We start from the raw sequence: 21,420 nt of genomic DNA on the forward strand, positions 1-21,420 counted from the left end.
GACATATACACAGAGCGGACTTTCCGTCGTGCATTTAATGGAATGAGGAGAAGCATGTCAGCTTTGTTGCACAGCAAACACATTAGCACCCCCTGCATCTTGTTTGTCCAGAATATATATATATATATATATATATATATATATATATATATATATATATATATATATATATATATATATATATATATATATATATTAGCAAAATTGACCACCTTAGAGCTTAAAAAACAGGCTAAATTTACATATCGAAAATTGGTCACTTTTGGGATGTTGAGTCTGTGTGTTTATTCCTTAGAACATTTCTTTGGATCTGTTATGTTTCTCAAACGATACGATTGTTGTTCTTAAACATTTCGAAGACTTCATTTGTTGATCCTAGCCATGGCTACATCAAAACTTTCTTGTAAACCATTCCCTTTTATTTTTGGCAGTTGTTCGATCTGCAGTACGGCCAGCTTGTATATTATCTGCACTCGCATGTTCACTTGGTTTGCCTTCTTCTCAACATCTTCTTTTGCAGTACAGTAATGAAAGTTGCTATCATGTCCACGACCTTGACTTTCATCTCCAGGGACGTCTTTATTGGCCTTTGTGCTGTTAGAAGTCTGCATGCCAGGGGAGAGAAATATTGACAAACAAAGATAAAAAAGTCCTTCCATGAATGTAATTTTGGGAGGATTAAATGTCACGAAGGAGTGTGTCTGCAGAACGCTCTTCCTGGCAACACTGTCGCAGAACACTTGGCTTCTCTTGGGTATTTGTGAATGATGGTGTTTAATTGTTCCACTTCAACGTCATTTATACAACTTGAGAAAGAATTTCTAGAATTTATTGGTTTCCCCTTCTTTCTCCTCACAAATTGGAGAGTGTGACTGTTTAGAGTGTCTGTCTGCAAGGTTTGAGGACAGCAAGAATTTCATATTAGTATGTTTTTTGCAGGAAAATGCATTTATGAATGTTCAACACAACACAGGTCGTGACTGTTAAACAGAGGCTGGCTCTGCCCAGAGGCAAGAAAAACTGACTTGCAGCATCTCTCAAGATCAATATAGATCACTTGTTTATTCAACACTAAATCCCAAGTGGAACAGCGAGTTAAGATTTTATAAAGGATTTGGTGTCGGACACGGCCGGCAGGAGCAGAGCCGGTCCAAGTGCCCTCTGGCTGTAGGTTTATCTTTATCAAGCTGTACAGTGGTGTCAGTCTTCTCAACTGAATCCCTCAAGTCATCTTAAAAGTCGCACTGCGTCAGCTGTCACTCCAAATATTTTCTTTCAAATCTGTAGAAATGTGATCTATTTATTAGTTTTTTTAATTAACGTAACATTTTGCTATAGCCGTCTTTACTCTGCTCCATATTTGTCATTTTTAACACACATTCCTGCTGCTCCACTATTATTTCGCCATGATTTGGGAAATGGGGTTAAGGAATAATATTTCAACACAGTTCATTGAAAAACAATTCCGTTTCATTGTGTTGATGAGCCTCATTATCATAATTAATTGTACAAAATTCTCGTGAATTTTGTGCCTTGACATACTGTAGATGATCCAGTTGTATACTGTGGTATACTCTTCTACTATATACAGTATGATATGCATTTTGCCTGTGAAGAGGTTGTCACTATGCATATAACTGGCATTATCATCCTCTTTATGTTCCCCCCCCACCCCAACAAAAATGGATTCATTGCCTGTTTTCTCACAGTGGTGACGAGACAAAACAAGCATTTCGACCTTCGACAACATGGAAATCTCTGTTTTACGGTTAAAAAAATGGACTTTGATCCAAATCAGATCCCATTGTTCCCAAAATAGAAAATTACATTAAATTACGTCTCCTGAAGCAAACATAAGTGTTCTGAACGAGACATGTCTTATTGCTATTTCTTAAGAATATCGGACAAACTGCCTCGATTTATTGGCTGCCCGATTTGAACTGCTCCAGGGTGGATTGGGATTTTATCATTCCCACAAGTGGGGCTCTGCTGCGTATACAGTACTTGGGGCCACACTGATCTGTAAAACCTTAAGTGTCCCAGGATCCAGCATTTTCAGAGGTCTCTTCTCGCATGTTTGGAAAAACCACCAGCTGTAAAACAGGTTATTTTGGAGTATTGCATGCATCCGTGTCAGACAGCATGTCTGAAGGGTTATGCCTTGTGGGATTCTTCATCCCGAGCTGTCGGCTTTTGTGACCTCGAAGCAATAACTTCAATTTGACTTGGATGCAGTCATCACACTCTTCTCCCATGAATAAATACATGCAGTGTTCTTCTCAAAGTTTCACTGAGGTGGCTCCAGCCAAGACCACCAACATGGTAGAAATTGACATTAACATTTGTCCCATGTTATTAACATGATCTCAGTGTTAATTTCGCTCCCTCCCCACAACCCTAATATTCACCCAGCGTACACACATTCAATGTGATGCGTTGAGTTGTATATTTTATCATACATCAGCATTCTCTTGAGGGTCTCCTCACTTCTTTCCCCACTGTCCAAACTGCTCTTCTTGTTACGCTTCTTTTCTTGCCTCTACACAAAACCTCAAGCCAGCAGCATTGCCTCAGGCATGGCCAGACCGGAAAAGAAACAGCATACTGCATTTGTAGGGGCACAGGTGCTACAAATGACCTTTTGTTGTGCATGTGTGTGCTCAATTGTGCGTCTGTGTGAATGTTTTTGCATACGTCTTTTGCCGCTGGCTGCTGGCCCTTTACAGATAAGGCCTGATCTTGCGACGGGCTGATATTGCCTGTGTGTGTAGCCGAGAGAGCGTAGGGAGCTGCGAAAACCCACAGGCAGCAGCCCAGCACAATTAAGAACAAGGAAAGAAGCATGTATGCTGTAAACAGGGACTGGAGACCACAGTGGCAGCCTTGTTTGTTCCTTTGTTGGACCAGTGCCGGGCGGGGGTGGGGTGGCAAATGTAACAGGTGATATATCGTAAAGGGAACCTCATTTGGTTTGGCTTCTCTCATTTAAAGAAAACAACACTTTTTCATTGTTCCTTATTTATTAATTATTTTTTTTTTTTTTGTTCAGCTTCTTTTGCACTACATTTGCAGTATGAATAACTATCTTCCACTTCATGGCTTCAGTTTACAATTTTTAAGTTTTCAGTAATGTATTGTCCGGATACACTCGCCTGACTTTGGTGCAGGCAGCGTGGGTTCAGTTCCCACTCAGTGACGGTGTGAATGTGAGTGCGAATGGTTTTCCGTGTCTATATGTGCCCCGCGACTGACTGGCGACCAGTTCAGGGCCTTTCGCCCGAAGTCAGCTGGGATAGGCTCCAGCGTCCCGCAACCCTAACCAGGATAAGCGGTGTTGAAAATGGATGGTATTGTCCGGATAGTTCTACTTAACACCGTAAACAGCGTGCACAGCATGAAAAGTAATAAACAACTGTCCTTATATTCACTGCAGGTGTGTTGTTTCAGCAGGTGCTCATGTGAACACAACATTGAACGGTGTTTGTGGATTACATCAGGCTCACATTGACAGGGCATATCCAATGTGTTCACTTACTCTGCAGTTGCATTGGCAGATGTGCCCTCAGAAGCTATCCGATTCCATGTTTTTTACAATTTTTTTATTTTTTTATTTAATTTTTAACTATTCATTTCTGTTATGGATCTTACCTGTTTTTTTTTTTTTACATTATTATAAGAGTGACTACGATGGAACCCGTGTGGCGCGTAATGCTTAACCGAGTTGTGTTCTTCCCTCTAGGATCTCGTCTTCGCCAGGAAGACACCCCTCCCCGCATCGTTGAGCACCCCTCTGACCTGATTGTGTCCAAGGGGGAACCAGCCACTCTCAACTGTAAGGCCGAGGGCCGTCCACCACCCACGGTAGAATGGTACAAGGACGGGGAGCGTGTCGAGATCGACCGCGACAACCCTCGCGCGCACCGCATACTCTTGCCTAGCGGCTCGCTCTTCTTCCTACGCATCGTCCACGGACGGAGGAGCAAGCCCGACGACGGCAGCTATGTGTGCGTGGCCCGCAACTATCTGGGCCAGGCAGTCAGTCACAATGCGTCGCTGGAAGTAGCCAGTAAGTTCTCATGTTGTCTTTTTGTGCAACATATTGCTCTTAGCATACTGGATAAAGAAATATGTAACACACATTCACACACACACACACACACACACACACACACACACTCGCTTCTCCATTGATCATTGACATTTCTGATTTGGAAGTCATTCTTTATTGTCCACATAAATAATCAATCGGGATTTAGAGGGTGAATCCAAGCCGTTAATGATAAAATTAATACAAGAATGGATTAATACAGAATATCATGAAAATTATGTTACGATAGTTTTATACTACAAAGCAACACAAACCATTTTCGTCACTGGCTTCAGACTTATGAACAAGTGATCCTTTAAAGACTATAATAAAAAAAAAAAAAAAAAAGGAAAAAATTCCTCTTGAGATCTTAATGCTGGCTTGAAATTGTTTTCCTACCTGGTTGAAAGATACCTGCTCTGAAGGTGACTTTGTAGATTGAAAGACCTGGGAGATGACTGTGCAACACAGCTGTCAGTCATGCAGCAGCTGTGTGTCAGCTTGAGTCTGCAGATTTGAACAATCCCTGTGTGTGTTCTAACAGGTGACAGTGTCGACTTGCAGATTCAAGTGTGTGTTGTTGCTTCCTAAACAGCGTTTCCCTGCTGTGTATGTCTCAAGCAGGAATCTGCCAGCCAAGTGTGTGTTTGCGTGCGAGACTACGCACATTAGCAGCAGTGATGGAATGACACCGATAGAGCAGCAAGCGGGCAAAGGGCAAAAGATCTTACGTCCGTACGAAAGGGTAAAGCCAGATGGTGTGCGAATCTCAAAGGATCTCGGTCTCTTCAACTCTGGACCGACCCCCTTTAGAAACAACGAAAGCAAAGAATGCAATGAACCAATCGAGAGTTGGTGATGAGATTGTGAACACTCACAGCCCTCACATGCTTGAAAGCGTCTCATTCCACACTGTCTATCCCACTGATCTTCTCAGCTGTGTCAGCTTGCACAGCTCTAATCATGCTTTGTCTCCAGGGCAAATATTTCACCAAGGTTTGAGAATAATAATGCCGGTCTAGTGTCAGGTTCCTCCTTTTGAATTATAATGAAAGAGAGGGTCAAACGGTATCAGGATAATTCTCGATCAGCACTCCAACCCAGAGAAGCAAAGCCCCCAAGGGTGAGAGTTCATTACTTGTAGAGTTGAGTAAATTTACTGCCAGCTTCCAAGGCTAAGCTAGAACACAGTGCGGACTTGTTGAAGCTGCCTGGATGAGTTATGTCTCCTTGTCTCATGCCGTAGAGGTCACAGAGATTCACGGGTCACCGTGGGACTGGCTAAGTATAACACAAATGCCTTTTAGCAAATTCTGCTGAGTTAAGGAGTTTTAAGAGGACAATGTCAATTAGTGGGGACTTAAAGTAGGGATTGACCCTGCTACTTCCTCTGCCAATAGGCAACTTGACCAGTCATTTGTCATTTAGCTGTGGCAGTTTAACTGGTTAACTATTTTACAAGCGTATGTACATTGAGACCTAATGTCAACTGAATTATCGGTCTCCGTGATTATTAAACATTTGTGTTTTGATTTTCTGTGGAATTTCATACATACAATAAGTGCACTTGAAGCTGAAGTTAAATTATTGACCGGTTAAATATGAAAGTACATTTTTACTATAAGTACATCAAAGTACATCAAAGTACATCAACCCGAGCTTATACAGAGTACGGTCAAAACAGTTAAATGTAATTTTCTCTTTTGAAATATAGTCAACTGACAACTGGGGGATGACGGCTGACAAAAGTCAGCGTATTACTCTGACAGCTATAAACAGCGAGAGCAGGAAAGAAGTGACGGAGGCAGACAAAAGCAGACGAGCGAGAGGGCGAAGTGTTGTCTTTCCTTCAAGGCGTAGGAAGTGAAACTTGTTTGCAGAAAATTGAGGTGACGTGGTAGAGTTAGTGACAGATGTGGAACGTGCCCGTGCCTGCAGCGTGACCAACGGCATGAAATGCTATGTAAGCACACATACACACACGGAAGGAAAACGGGAATTGAATGAGTAAAAAGGGGGGAAAGACATAGAGCTCAGTTCCTAGCCTATAAATGTCACAGACGACACTCAGCGCATTTTTTCTGCCTGCAGGGACCCCAGAAGACCCTGGGAAATGAACATATGTCCTATTGACCTCAGCCACTTGATTCAATCACAGAGCGCTTTATTGAGGTGAAAGCAAAGTCACAGCCTGTGTACTCTAAAGGTTATTGGATAGCAGACCTGTTTTAGGTTCAGTAAGAGAGAGGAATAAATGCGATTCTTAAACTAATTGGACATTGCCATTTGCGAGAAGAAAGTGTGGCTCATGGCATGGATGAAGGTCAAGGCACAACTCTGAAGTGCACTAATGAGCCACAAGGAAGCCAACCTTCCTGCTATCAGCGTATGTTGAGAAAGATGCCTCACAAAAGTAGTTTCTCTCTCCAATCAGCTTTTTCTGTTTATTTGTACTTTAGAAATGTTGGGATTACGTTTGCGACTGCAAGAAAAAGCGTTTCACCCAATCTTCCAAAATCCAGTGTCTTGTCAGGTGACAGCTCCAAATTTCAAGTTAAATCAATTGCACCCTGTTAAATTCACAATAACGAATGATGGAATTTCCTTGCACTCAATTTACCGATCGATCTGCGTTTCTACGCTCACCTCTGGTCACAAGCTGTGGATCATGGACGAAGTGGCTGGGGAGACTTAGGTTCCGGATAAACGGAAGAAAATGGACGGATGGAGTTTCCTTGGTAACAGGCTCCCTCTGAGATGTTAATCTTACAGAATCGTATCCATATACCTGAGCAATAAATGAGACTAGCCTAAACCAGATAACTAGAACAATACCAATATCGGCAATATTAACCACGTCGCTGTTTGCAACATTCGGAATCTAAACATGACAAAATGTAAGGATGCGTGAGGGGGGGGGGAGTCACTTGAAACACATTCCTGCCTCTTGGTGGTGGGTCTTCATTGAATTGGAATGTGCAACTCCTGGTGCAAGGTGAAATTCTTGCAGCGCTTTCACACTCGGACATAAACCGTCGTGTACGTCTCATCTTTGAGTGACTGCTGCTCTTTTTCGAAGGATTTCTGGCTCCATCTGCAGTACTCTGCTGTCCTTAAGCGCTTTACTGCTCAACATTCTCCACAAAGCATACAGCGTTACAGAACAACTCATATAGATGATGTTTTCACATTCGATTACTCACCATGTTTCCTGACTGCAAAGAAATTGCTTAAATTGGTTAATTGGCGATTTCCCCATAGGCGTGAATGTGAGTGTAAATGTTGGATAGCTGGATGACTGAGGATGAAAGAGTCCATCTAACACCTGGGAGGCCGCTGACCAAACTGCTGTGCCACGTGCCCGGCTGACTGCTCCCCACTCGTCAATAGAAATCAACCAGGAACACGGGCCAGGTGCTCCGAGCAGTTAGTTAATGTGCTGCAACCTGTGCAGAACCTGAGGGGGAGAGTCACAATATCTAGGACAGAGAATAACCTGCCTTTGTATTTCTATTCTTCACCATCATTGCTTATCAACCTTTCACAACTAGAATATTTTGAAATAATAATGTTTGTCTGACGAGTTGTCAAACCTGGCCAGTGATGAGCACCTATGATATGATTCATAATTGCATCCTGATGCACTGTTTTAGTCTGTTTGTGACAAAGACTGAATTTTCAGTTCTTAATGACAAAAAAACAAACAAAAAAAGAATACTTTGTAAGGTTTATTACAACAATTGGCTCATGGCAAGGATTTTAAGTATGTGACTACTGGCTGGTTTAAAGGATACTTAGGGACAGCCTCCAGCTCATTTTCCATGCAATTTTTTTCTGAACACCCTGAAAGTAGCCTTTCAGTCTTCAAATGAAGGCAGGAAGAAAACATCCTGGTAATTAGGCAAATGCATTAAGATGATGGACATGTTCAGTGAAGTGAAGACGCTCTCTGAAGTGGATCGTGGGCTCAGTCAGACTGCGAGTTTGACAGCGTGTGGCGGGACACCCGGCCCGCCTCCCTGTCCGCTCCTCTTTGATTGGAATCTTTCGGCGGCAACGAGCGAGCGTATGAAGGCGGCGAAGAGCGAGGAGGATTCTTCGAGGTCAGGGTTCCCTCTATTGCCAGCCCCTCCATTAACTAATGACTTCCCACTTCAAATAAGTGTCACTGTCACTGACAACATCCTGACTGTCGACTCTCCGGATAAATGCAATCAAAGTCCTAAGTCGCCGTCAGAGCGTTATCTCTGAGGAAAATTCTTTTCCCTCCATATGGATGAGGAGTGATATTGTGTGATTGACAAATGCATGTCCTTGATCCAAAGCCACTAAAGCAGAAATCAGTGTTGATTCCACTTTGGGAATGCTTGCAAGCCCCTTGCTCTTCATGCTGTTTTCTACCATTGCAATGCGGTTTGATCACTCAGCAAATTGCACGCCAGAATACAGCTGGATTGTGTTTATTGTGTGGAGATCGTCAATCCAAACAATTTTACTTGCTTGATCCGCGATAAGTGTTTCCAAGAACCAGATTGGTGCCAAGGTGTCAGGACGTATGGGACGTTTGTTTAGACTGGAGCTTAGTGAAAAGAGAGGACAGAGGACATGGGAGCTTCTGACAAAGAACACATGGCTCATGGCTGTGCTGTGTGCAAATAGTACAGCATTGTCTGCAACTGAGGCTTTCTCACGTACTTAAAGTAGATGATCCAAAAAGTATGATTAAAGTTGTATGGTTTAGTCATAAAACAGCTTTCTTGTTGTTTTTGCATACATTTGAGCTAATTTTATGTGATGTGGTTTGCTTCCCCAGCATATCGCTTTGCTCTATTTGATTCACACATCTGCATGGCAATACATCACAACATTGAGTGCATGTGTGGAAATGCAGTTGCATGAAAGCTCTGGTGTTCAAATGATTTATTTGCAGGATAATTAAATCATAGAAGTGTACAGCATGGTACCTCCACCCATCCATTTTCAACACCGCTTATCCTGGTTAGGGTCGCGGGGCGCTGGAGCCTATCCCAGCTGACTTCGGGCGAAAAGCGGACTACACCCTGAACTGGTCGCCAGTCAGTCGGTCGCAGGGCACAAGCATGGTACCTACTCGGAGAAAACAAGCTCTCCTTTTGCAAAAAAAAAAAAAAAAAAAAATCTGTATTGCTGCCTTTGACATGAAAACGGAAACGTACCGAGTTGTAATCGTAAAATGGGAGGCGTTGTGGAAGTTTAACTGTTAACGGTTGCCTCACAGCATGCACAGTCTCACATGCACCAAAGTCTTTCTTTGCCTTGTTGTTGATTGAGTTTGTGCATGCTTTTTCCCTTCTTCTCTCTTTGTGCTTCTTATCTTTGGAGAACAAGTTGCTGACAAGGAAAGACAGTCGCTCCACAGTAGGGAAAAAACAGCCGTGTGGTTTCAATCCCTCAAATTTCTGTCAAAGACAGATTTCAAGAGGCCAATTTCGTGTGCTTCTGTGTGAGCAACATTATCCCACTACTCCTTTTGCCAAATTATGTTCAGTCTAATTTCTTATGGTTCATGTATTTTTGTGTAATTGTTTGGAGAAACACTATTTGGTAAGATGGAAAAATCCCCCTCCCTCCGCCACACATGCAAATTCTGTTTGAATGTCATTGCTAAGTAAGACTCACATTTGATCTGGCTCCAATAGAACTCCATGCATGCTGAGTCAGTCTACTCTAAAGTCATATTGTCTCTTTTGTTAATTTTTTTTTTAAATTTAATGTGGTTAATTATGTTACCAAGAGGGCTGCTGAACCAAAATAACACTCTTGCTTCGTTTTGGAGGTGTTTCAATCACATACTGTGCAATTCGTTCATGAGGAAAATCCTTTTGTCACACGCCCAATATTTTCCTCTACATTCACAAATATTGAGGCTTGCAGAATGGTGGAAAGTCTTACAAGCACAGACAACGCTGTGTTCTTTCAATAATTTCAGTTAAACTCTATATTACGTAATCACACCTCGACTACTTTCCGGCAACATGTCATGTGGGAGTTCCATCTGCATGCTCGCAGTCTCTCAAACAAGCAAGTCCAATTCAGCATTATCATGATTTTAGCGTTTTTATCCACATCTATAGATACAAGTTCATACTATTAAATGTTTACATCAGCAGTACAGGAACTGAAAACAACTGCACAAAATGTATAGAAAGCGGTTAGGAGTTTGGGATTGTATTATTTGTATAAGATTCTGTAAATAAAGCTGAAAAATCAAAGCTGTTTCCCCTTTCCCCTTAAGCAGTGTGGCCAAATTCAAGTATTTCAACTTGGAACTGGCTCCTGACAGAAAGGATGCATGCGGCAGCTATACCGAAGAAGTCTTCCATTATTGAACTTTCCGAGCCCACATCTCAAAACATTCTTCTTTTTTTTTTTTTTAACATATGCCGCGAGCAATATTGCCAGATTAAAAGCGACAGTGACTGCCGAGAACCGACTGCCTGAACTTGTGCGGTAAATCAGAGCACATGAAATCTGTGAAGTCTCGTCTGAATTGAGAAACTCAAGTAACCTTTTTTTCCACCTTAACATACTGATTTTCACTTACCCTTGCTGCAGAAGAGCTCATCTTCAGCACAGCAGTCGTGTGTCACGACAATATATTGTATCTCTACTTTTCGCTGACAAAATCCAAAGCGCCTCTTTCTAATCGTCACGGTAGTTATGCTTTGAATAATTGCTTTGAAATAGTTCAACCTAAATTTGCTTTGGCAAAAAAAAATGATTCCACAACATAACCAAAGTTGAAATGAACGTTATATTGGACAAAGTAAAAAAAGCTCCAGATATTACTTTTGCATTTTGCATGTTCTCCCCGTGCTTGCATGGCCTTTCTCTGGCTTTCTCCGGCCTTCGGTTAATTGATGACTCGAAATGCGGGAATGCTTGTTTATAGTTGCTCAGTGATTGACTTGCAACCACGCCATCGCGTTCTCCGCCTGCCGCCCAAAGTCATCTGGGATTGGCTCCAGTTGACCTGTGACCCTGAACACGATAAGCGGCGTAACCTTTCGGTGACGAAATGTCACTTACGCAGAATCTGTTGCTCGAGTCCAAGGATCAATGATCTGCTTATCTTTTAAATAAATGTTTGACAGTCTAAAAAAAAAAAAATAACAAAAAAAAAAACATGATGACATCCAGTCTTTACTGAATACTTGACAGAAAAACAGCACAGTATTATAGAAGTATAAAATGTTTACGTATACTGTATGCTGTCTAGTTCCTACTGCTTAACGTCAAAACTGTCATCTTTAATTGGCTGCATATATGTGGAGGTTTCTAACATGAAGCAACATACAGAACAAAGAGTGAGAAAGAGGAGTGGTTCCTCAGTGGAATTGTGAATAATGAGGGGAACGTTTCCAAAGCAGCGCAGCCATTACTGTTCTTACCTGGCTGTCAGCTCAGCCTCCCGTCTTTGCTGCTTATTTCCCATCCTCCTGTTTGCAGAACATCGCTTCAGCTTTCTCCCGTGAGAATACAGGTTTGAGATGAAGCTTCTGTTTTGGCTGATTTACCAAAAGTGCTCGCCGAAAGCTTTGGTGACCAGTGATGCGTCGCCCATTATTACATTTTCATCCCCCGAAACAAAATATGCACGGTGTGCGAAATATATTTCACTTATATGTTCAGCTACAGTTATTTTTCGACTTGAAACTTAAACATCAATTTTGTACCATGCGTGGACACAAATACGAGTGCATCCCAAATAGGACCTATCGCTTTGTTTTCACGTTTATGACTTTTTAAGGGGCATATCTCTCAAATATCGTGTCCTGTTGACATGGCAGGCGAAGGAAATTCATTATTTTCCCCATTCGTTTCTACACGTCGTTATAATCATAATTCATGACGCTCATCCTCAGTGTTTGTCGAGCGTGGATCTTTCTTACACATCCACGAACGGAGTTTCACCCTTCTCGTTTTCATTATGAGAGAGAAAATAAGACAGATGAGCGTATATTACTGAACAATTCAATTACATTTACAGTTTACAGTCTTTGATGAACCTAACTTGCATATTATTGGCATGTGGGAGGAAGCAGTTGTACCTGGAAAAAAAATCAGGTTCAGATTTCTCTTCATTGAGCAGAGTTATGGTCTATGTTCAACCAAAAGCAAAATATGCTTACAGGTACATTTTCCATTGTCTTAAACGTGATAAATACGATGAATTATTAAGCGATGGTACATTTCATTTAGCACCCCCCCTTTGTGTTTGCACAATCCCACAATTTTCCGACTGGAAGTCTGCTTCACCATTTATCCCAGACACCCCAAAGCTATTTCCAGGATATAATATAATGCAGCCCAACAAATAAATACAGCATGAGATTACGCTTTGCTCGCTGAAGGACAATATATACCAGAGAAGTAAATGAAAACTGGGAGACACAAGAGATCATTAAATTGATCTTTGTGGCGATATAGCCTGTAGCACTTCTAAATCATACAGTTCATCCCACCCAAAACTCACACTCACATACATAAATGTCAGGTAATGCAACTCTGAATGTGATGCTGTTACATTTTTTTTCTGGTGCTAAATCAGTGTCCTGTCCCCATCTGTTATCTTTAATAGCAGCTGTAGAAGTACATCAAGTTTCTTGTTATCAGAACAGAGCAATTCTGTGGAACTTAACAAGTCAGAATGAATCATTTGCCGGGTGATCGTCGATTTGAACAAATCCGTGGATTCTTTCATCCCAATGTTCACTTATCTAAGTGGGAAAGTGTTGATATTTTCATGAAAGTCAACCCAGTGAATGAAAACAGTAAATGTCCCACAGCAAAATTATGAACAAGAAATATTGCGTCTGTTCGTTTTTATGTTTTCTTTGTCATTGGTTGTCTGCAGCGTTCCCCCCCACGTTCTTAATGAAATCCTCCACGGTCCACCGAAGATTCTTGCACGTAGCATTCACCGATGCCTGTTTATTGTCTGCCGTAGCCCTTCTTCCGGTGGTCTTATAGCAAATGTCTCATGCCCTATATTGCAGGATGATGTCTTGCAAAAGGTCTTGCTCCAAAATGTCAGCAGACAATAAAATACCACAAAGATGAGGAACCTTGCAACTTACCTGTCTGTCATTCCCGACTAATTGTAAGCTTCTAAAGATTAGCATTTTAATTGAAAGCTGGTTCAGTTCTTTATTGACAGTTGAGGACATTTTTTTGCTCCAATGGACATTGGAAACCTGCCCTTCTTGTCAGATGTTCTTTGAGTTGGATTGGCAGCATGTAGAGACAGCAAGCCGGATATTAGATTTTCTCTTTTACCTAGTTTCTCAGTCTCCCAATTTTGATAGGTAGCAACTGTTGAAATAATGTTACATTTATTCTCTGTATAGACAAAAAAATCCGGAGATAATGAGAGCCACCTGGTGACAGTCAATCCGACTAGCTGTAGGAATATAAGGAGGACCTCTATTATTTTATTGAACAACAACATGACGTGGTTTTTGGAGCAATATTTCTCCGTTGCTGGAGAATACTAAGAGAAGACACAGGTACTAGTCTCACAAACATGTCCATAATCTGATCCACTCTTCCTCTCTTTCTTCGGTCTGGTTTGCCAAATCACGGTATTTTGATGGGCTGAAAACATCTGTGCTGTTGTGTCGCCTCGCAGAGCCCTGGGACGCCATTCACTTGTGATTCGACATGTCATGTGCAGCCAAAGTAGTTGCAGACGGTCGGCAACTAATGAAAACTAGCTGCTGAACCACGATGCGACTGAATAGTTTAGTTGTGTTCATCCGTTTCGCTCACTGTGCGGTGGGCTTTAATCGCACCAAAAAAGAAATTAGCACTGGGGCTAGATGCTGAAGCATAAGACCCTTTTTTTTTTTACCCCCAACTTTGTTCACAAGCAAACCCTTGTATGGTTTCTGCGGAGAAACATCAAGCCATGTTGAATATACACGCTTCCGAGACGAACAAAATTACTTCTGGGAGGCTGAAGCGTACAAAGCTTCACACTCCCATGAACACACCGCGGGGATTGCGCTGTACGCTGTTTACAGTATATACAGCCTGCCACGTTTAATAGTCACTCCCATTTGGGGTGTGTGCAGAACTACTCACTCACAGGCCCCAGGAAAGAGCATGTTCGTCATCACGCTTCAATTGATGCCATTAAACATGACCTACCTTCACTATCCACACCTACCGGGTGTCATCAGAACATGGCAAACTCACCTGTAATTTTCAATATGGCTGCTGTCAAGGTGTGCTGGCCTCATGTTTTTATTTTTATATTCCCCTATATTATTATCAGCAAGAGTAGTTGTGCATGAACCAAACCCAATTAATTCAGACACTTCACTGCAATGTGAAACTAATAAGCAAAATTAAGGGGAAGTCAACCGTAGCCAGACAAAATTTAAAAAAAACAAGCTTCGTGTAATGTTGACTGCAATCTGTTGTGTGGGAAGTGTAACGTAGTTGGAAGCCCCACGTGCCTGAAATGATCATTAACAGTAACCTTAACTTGACCCTGACATCTACTCCAAGCATTGTCCTCATCTTTGGAGCCAATAGACTCACAGACAGAAGAACATCGTTTGAATTGACTTGCCAATAAGATTTCTTTCGAGAGAAAAAAAAAAAAAAAAGATTTTTTCTTTTTCCATCCTCTTCTTTTTTTGCCCTCTTGTTTGGTTCCAGACAGGGCTCAGTCTACTAAGAGGGAGACAGCTGAAGGGATTACAGGGAGCTAATTATTAGATATCTGCCTATAATAGTGCAGGATTACACTTTATTCATTTTGCTCTGAGTGACAGAAAATGCCCTAAGCACCCTCACATAACACATTTATTTACTCTTTACAGCCAAGACAAAAGGCCACTATTTGTTTTATTAATTTGTTTTTTAAATTTCGAGTGCTCTGAGTAGCCAGACCATATTATCATTCACGGAGGAGCTGCTTTATATATAACGCTTGGTAATAATTTCAGTTAGTAGCACACACATGGTTGTGTTCTTCCAGCATTTGGCATCTGGGCTAGCAGACAGACCTGGGTGGGAAATATTTTTAAGCAGATTGATTGCTCAAACAAAAATGGATATTACATCACACACGCACTCTCTGTCGGTCATAAATGTTCACCTCAAGATATGAAGATGTGCTATGTTTCTGAGATTGCCACAGTGCTTTCAAACTTTCTTGCCATTGTTTTGTAGTGCAGTGGCTGGGAAGGACATCTATAAATAGTCACAGAGCAAACTGAGAGTGATTGCCATTTCTTCCATCTGCATCGTCTTCTTGCCAGGATGACAGTATGTTTATCAACCTTGCTGATTTGAAAGATAATTTACCTCGCAATATGTGCCATTTTCGCCTCCGCTCATCAAGGCAGCTGTCTCCACTCGTGTGCATGACAGAGGAAGCGAACCTCGACGTTTGCTTTGCACCACTGCTAATATCAATTAAATTAACAGCACGAAAGCAGCTGATTATGAAGCCACCTTTCCTTTTTTCCACTGGGGTGTGCAGTGTTTGTGGCAGCACATGCATGTCATCAGGTAGGAATGTGGCGTGTGTGTGTGTGTGTGTGTGTGTGTGTGTGTGCGTATACACATGTGCGCCAATCTGTTTTTCATTTTGTTTTAAATCCACATGGGTGCTGCACTAATTAAATCCAGAAACTCAGTCATTCACCACTGGCTGCTAGGCAGTAAGTAACATTGCTGTTGGTGTTCTGTTTGGTAATTTGACAAAATCAGCAGGGTGGGTTTACTCAGTGGGTGCCAAATTCTGCGAGTGGGATGGATGCTGCAGATTTCTTAGCGAGAAAGGTTGCAATTAATAAAAACACAACATATTTGCCTGGCTTGTGTTCGGTGCCTAACTCATACGTTTCCAATACACTTCATAGAGGCGTGTAGAATGGGTGAAAAAAAAAAAAAGGCGGATCCTAAAATTTCCAAGTTATCGTGAAAATTTCCCACAAATCGCAACCACCAAATTCAGTCATACGCAGGACATTTGATTTCAGAATTGTTCACCTTGGCTATAAAGTGACATTCTGGTTTGTGAACGTGACACTTGGCTTGGCCTCTGCTGATGTAGACTTGCAAGAGGCGTCAGCAGCGTTTAACAGCGGAGCGGACCCCATATCATGTGAGACCTCCTCACTCGGTCAACCTTTGGCCGTCCGGAAAATCTGCGACAGACTGGCAGGCGACTCGTCTCTATAGAAGAAGCCTCCCTCAGCAATTTCCAGCTGCCTTATCGCATCTCAAGAGTTTAAATGTGTGACTCCCCTTGGCCCTCATCCCATCACTCCCTCTTGCTTTCCATTCTATTCCCAGAGCAGAATACATTATCGTTTTAGAAGTGAAGGTGATGTTATTCTCTGGATTCTTCCATTTGAGTTGTCAAGTGTGTGCAGATGTCCACGAGTGAGCTTACTTTTATAAGTGTCTGCTTAATGGCTGTATGAGGGTAATTTCACACTTGACACTCACTGAATAACAGCATGCTTGATTAGTCTGTGCTGTTTAGAAGAATAATCTATCGGTGGATTGGTGTTGTGTATTCAGAGTAAAAGATTTACAGGGGGTGTGTGTCGGCATGTGTTCTGTGACGTAAACGACAGATAGGTAAATAATTGGAAACCGGCTCAATTTGTCACTGTCAGTACTTGTCTGGGAGGAAGTACACCGTAGCACAGCCGCGATGTGCCACTTTGTTCCCTTCGCTCCTTTATCAGGTCGTCCGTCACGCTGCCACTCACTCGACGCAAAGGCAACACGGCAACAGTGACACCTTTTCCTTTTCCTCAATTTTATGCAGATACTCAGCACTGAGTGGATGGATTGTTGTTTTTCAAATGGGCAATCAATGCTTACAAGTGTTCACAACGCTACTCACGAGGAGTTGCCACTTAAAGACTATACCGGATAGATTATTATTATTATTAATGTTATTATAACAAGCATCCATTTTGATGCAGTAAACTGCAGTGCATCATACTGTTTCTTCTTTCTCTGACAGTCAATCAAAGCTGACCATTATTCTCTTTGAAGAGGCCATTTTTTTTTTTTTAATGTATGGTAGCTCTTGAGTTAGATTTCATTAGATACTGTAGATTAGTAGCCAGTAAGGAGAAGTTCCCGGAAGCTTCCAGAAGCAACATAGCACACATATCATCTCATATTCTGTCAAGGACACGTGAAACCCAAACAATATAAATCTCAGTCCAAACACTGAGCGTTCACCAAATACACACTGCAAAAAAAATGCCCCTCTTAAATTTCATGTATTCTATATTGGACTAAGTTTGTGTGCGAATGCAGCCTCCAGTGTTTAGACTCATTTTACTGTAAAATACATACATAGGGCACTTCAATTTGCTTCCTTTGAATTCTCCATTTCATTTCTATTTTTTTTCAACACGGAGGGAGACATCCAGCCAGAGAAAGACAGACATAAAGCCACAGTGCAGTTGTGCGGTACACTCTGGTATTCTGCTGACATGGATTCCATTTGGAGTTGTTTTTTTTTTTGGGGGGGGGGCAGGGCAAGAGAATCCACAACAGGATCGGTAAAGGGGGGAGAAAAAAAAAAAACACCAGCAAGGGAAATCGAGTGATGTTTTTTTACAGCGAGCTCGAAGAAGGAGAAAGCAGAATACAGAAGGTGCAAAGCTTTGAGAAATGATGGCGAGATAGCTTGGAGGAAACAAAGAAGATGAGCGCGAGCCGAGACTGAAGTTAGAAGACAGGGGAGCACGAAAGAGAATGGAGAGTGATGAGGGTGTACAGTGTGCATACAAGAGATGGGGGGGGGGGGGGGGGGGGGGGGGGTTGGCTGAGACTTTAAAAGCTGCATGGTGGAGCTTGTACCAGAATTGCAAATGTGGAACATTTTAGCATCTCATTACTTGAAGCGCAACGCAAATTCTTGGTTTTGCATGTGCCGAAACCAAAATTGTTAGTGATTGACCTCATCTCGGCCTGCTATTTCGCTCCTATTTCGTCAGGCGAGTCACCAGAGGACTGTTTCAGGATAAATCCTTGCATTTCAACGCAGCTTATTCACCAAATACTTTCTGCTAATGATAAGGCACTGTCTTTCCTGTGGTGCCCAAAAGATCCCCACTGCCCCTGTCATCGTTGGGTTTGGATTGCCAGGGTGGGAGATTAAAAACACCTGGAGGCTGACATAATCCAGCAACAGTCATATTTACAGGAAGGCCAAACACTGACAGACGAATGTTTGGAGCCGCAGTGCAGCAGGAGCAGTGTTTGTAGTTCAGATTTACAACACAACGCAGAGAACGCAGATCACACAACACTCACATCATTGTACTTTTACGGTTATCACATCAAACGCTGAGACAAAAGTATTCACACTGCTCACAATGCTATTATGCGTCACTAGTTGCCATACAATTTGGGGTTTGCGCCATTTTTTGGGGGAGAAATTTTGTCCCAATTTCGGTACGTTCATTTATTTTCCGCACAGTTGAAAACGGTCATCCGCTTGCCTGGTTATGAACTGAACTACTCATTTCCTGGAATCGAGCATCCCACGCGCATGCCCGACTTCATCCTTGTTGAGTGAACCACACTGAGTGTCTCTTCGCATTCATCAGAAGCATTTTGAAAAACGTGTGTGCATATTTGAGTGTGACTGTTCGTTCAATAAGCCATCACAGGGCTATGGGGAAATTTCCAAAAAAAAAAAGAAAAAAAAAGATAAATACCATAGTATTCAAGAATATTCTATTGAATTTGTGCACAGATGATACTCAGCTCCGCCTCTCCTGCAAAGCCAGCGTCTCACTTCCACCCTCTTCGCTCGCCTTCTGCTTATCCAGATATGAACTCCTGGTTAGCCTCTCACTTGGTGACAAAACAGAAATTCTCCTGTTTGGTACCAAATTTACATGATCCAAAGTTGACAGTTTTTCCATCCCAGTGGGTCGCTCCTTTGTTTCCCCTTCCCTTCAGGTTAGGAGTCTGGGTGTCATCCCCGACAGCACACTATCATCCCATTCGCATATCAATAACAAAACCCGGTCTGCTTACTTCCACCTGCACATCAACTGACTCCGCCCCTCCCTCCGCCTCTATCCTGCTCATGTCCGATGGAACTTGTTGATAGCCTTATGCCTTATAGTTATGAACCTTGAGGGCCAGAAATGGTGCCGTGCATTGCTGTATTAGCTTTAGTTTGCGAGGGACTTCTTATGCATACCAACAGCTGCTCTTGAGTCAACCTTTCTCACCCCATCTTCTCTTATTTGCATACCATTCAACAAATGTCCGCTCTCCACAAGTACATGTGCCTCAGACCACAACATCAAACAGAATCACCAATCAAAAGCAAAACCAGCCACGAATCTTTCAATTCAACCAACCTTGGTATGGTCACATTTCTTTATTTTTTTTTACTCTTCCTTTTGCATATCACTTTGAGCATTCCGTCTCTCCCTACCCCCACACCTACGCATTGACGATGTTCGTCAGAAAGACAAATTACCCAGCGGGCTTTCTGTACAATAATCAATTTGAGAACACGTGGAAAGAGGAGGCAAGAGAAACGTGAAATTATTCATCAGGGTCTCTCCGTTTGCGGGTCTGCGGCGTTGTGGGGGGATGGTCGGGTCTACTGCCGCAGCCCTGTGAGATAATTAGGGAGAGGACGGGGGAAAAATCCAGCAGAGTGAGGCGAACATAAAAGAGGCGGAGGTGAAGAGTGGCGAGCGCAGAGTTGAGGGATCACAGCATGTTGTCATATTTAGTAGTCCTGAGATGGTGTTCGCCATCCCAGCAACGGAAGGACACACATTGAAAGATGGAGGGAAGCGCCCGTTTCTAAGTTCTCTTTGGTTAAACTGCTCAGCAGATGAAGTGCGAGGGGAGGAAAAATGAGCCAGGCTCTCTCTTGTGGCGCGTGTTTATTCAGAGGCCTCCCGTTTCCTTCCAATTAACGGGCCCGAGTGGTGCCTCGGCTCCAGGTCTGCCTCCTCTCCTCAAGCTGTTGCTACTATCTTTCAATGTTTGATGAGATTTCACAGGAGACGTGTGTTGTACCTCGAAAGAGCTCCCATCTGCCATGTTAAATATTTGACATCCTGTCTAATACGCATAAATGTATACATTGAATTATTCCAATGTTTTCAAGCTGTTTTATTTGCTTCTGCTTAGCGCAATGCTTCGCAGCAGTTCCGTTCTTATCTGTACCTTTCGCCGTGCCCGCCGATGACCCGATTTCCCCGGAGAGATCATTAAAGTTTCTCCTTTCACCCCTTGTTCATTTCTCTCCCCATTCATTCCTCGCTTTGCGCAGCTCAGTCCAAACCAAACAAGCTTGCCGTTAAAGTCGATTTCTCTCCCTAAATCAAGCAAAATATAGCCTCTTGGTGACTTTAAAAGGCTGCACCAAAGATAACTGAGTGTTTTTTCCCCATGCGAGTCAAATAGTTTCCTTTCCGAAATTGCTTACAGGAATATTTTTCCAATTCCTTGAGTGAACACAAAGACATCTGCTTTGTGCACCTACTACATCACTTTGTGCCCACTGCAAGTCATCAATACCATCCACACATCCATGCACCGAATAGCTCTAAAGAAGTCATCATTCAAACGTTTGCCATGTGCTCTGCGTCCTCTTTACATCCCCCTCAGCCACGAGAAAATAACATACAAGATGGTTTCAAATGAAGCCTCGTTAAATGTCCTCCAGTCATGCAATTCCGTTATCTGCACAGGCACTGTCAGCACTTTACATGGCCGACTAACACCGTTTGTGTTGTGAAGTATCACTTGCTTTCTTTGTTGAACACTATAATATGATTGGGATCTCAAATATTTCGTGATGTTAATTATGTGCTGTGTGATTGTGTCCCGTATGTTTTGTCTGATGCTCCTTTGTCTCAGTTCTCCATGAAGACTATGACATACCTGCCAGGAGTCCCTTTCTCTCCTGGGTCTTGAATTGTCTCTCAGATTGATGACAATGGAAAAGGCTAGGTCACTTGAGGGTACATTACAATGCAGATGTACCTGTGAATATGTGTTCTGTGTGTGATTTGTTTGCATGGGTGCATCACAAACCTGTTTTGCAAACACCTTACTGCAGAACACAAACAAAGATGCTTCTTTGTTACGTTTGCTCAACGCATTTATTTTCTTCTTTTTAACCAAAAGCACATTGGAGACAAATTCCTTGTGTGTTTTGGACATACTTGGCAAATAAAGATGATTCTGATTCTGATTCTGATTCTGATTCTGATTTTAAATAGCCTTAATCAGTATGTGCAGTATGTGGTGAGTTTGGC

General features: G+C 42.4%; 1 protein-coding gene across 5 annotated transcripts in view; it reads left to right on the forward strand.

The window, feature by feature from the left end:
- The window catches only part of LOC133467181 (roundabout homolog 1-like), a 68,255-nt gene that overhangs the window by 18,773 nt on the left and 28,062 nt on the right, over nt 1–21,420 (forward strand). For all 5 annotated transcript variants that reach the window (XM_061751747.1, XM_061751748.1, XM_061751749.1 and 2 more), the window contains one exon: nt 3,740–4,066. In XM_061751747.1, coding sequence (XP_061607731.1) covers nt 3,740–4,066 — 327 coding nt within the window. The remainder of the gene's footprint in view (nt 1–3,739; nt 4,067–21,420) is intronic.

Source organism: Phyllopteryx taeniolatus, chromosome 17, assembly GCF_024500385.1.
Source record: "Phyllopteryx taeniolatus isolate TA_2022b chromosome 17, UOR_Ptae_1.2, whole genome shotgun sequence".
Lineage (NCBI taxonomy): Eukaryota > Metazoa > Chordata > Actinopteri > Syngnathiformes > Syngnathidae > Phyllopteryx > Phyllopteryx taeniolatus.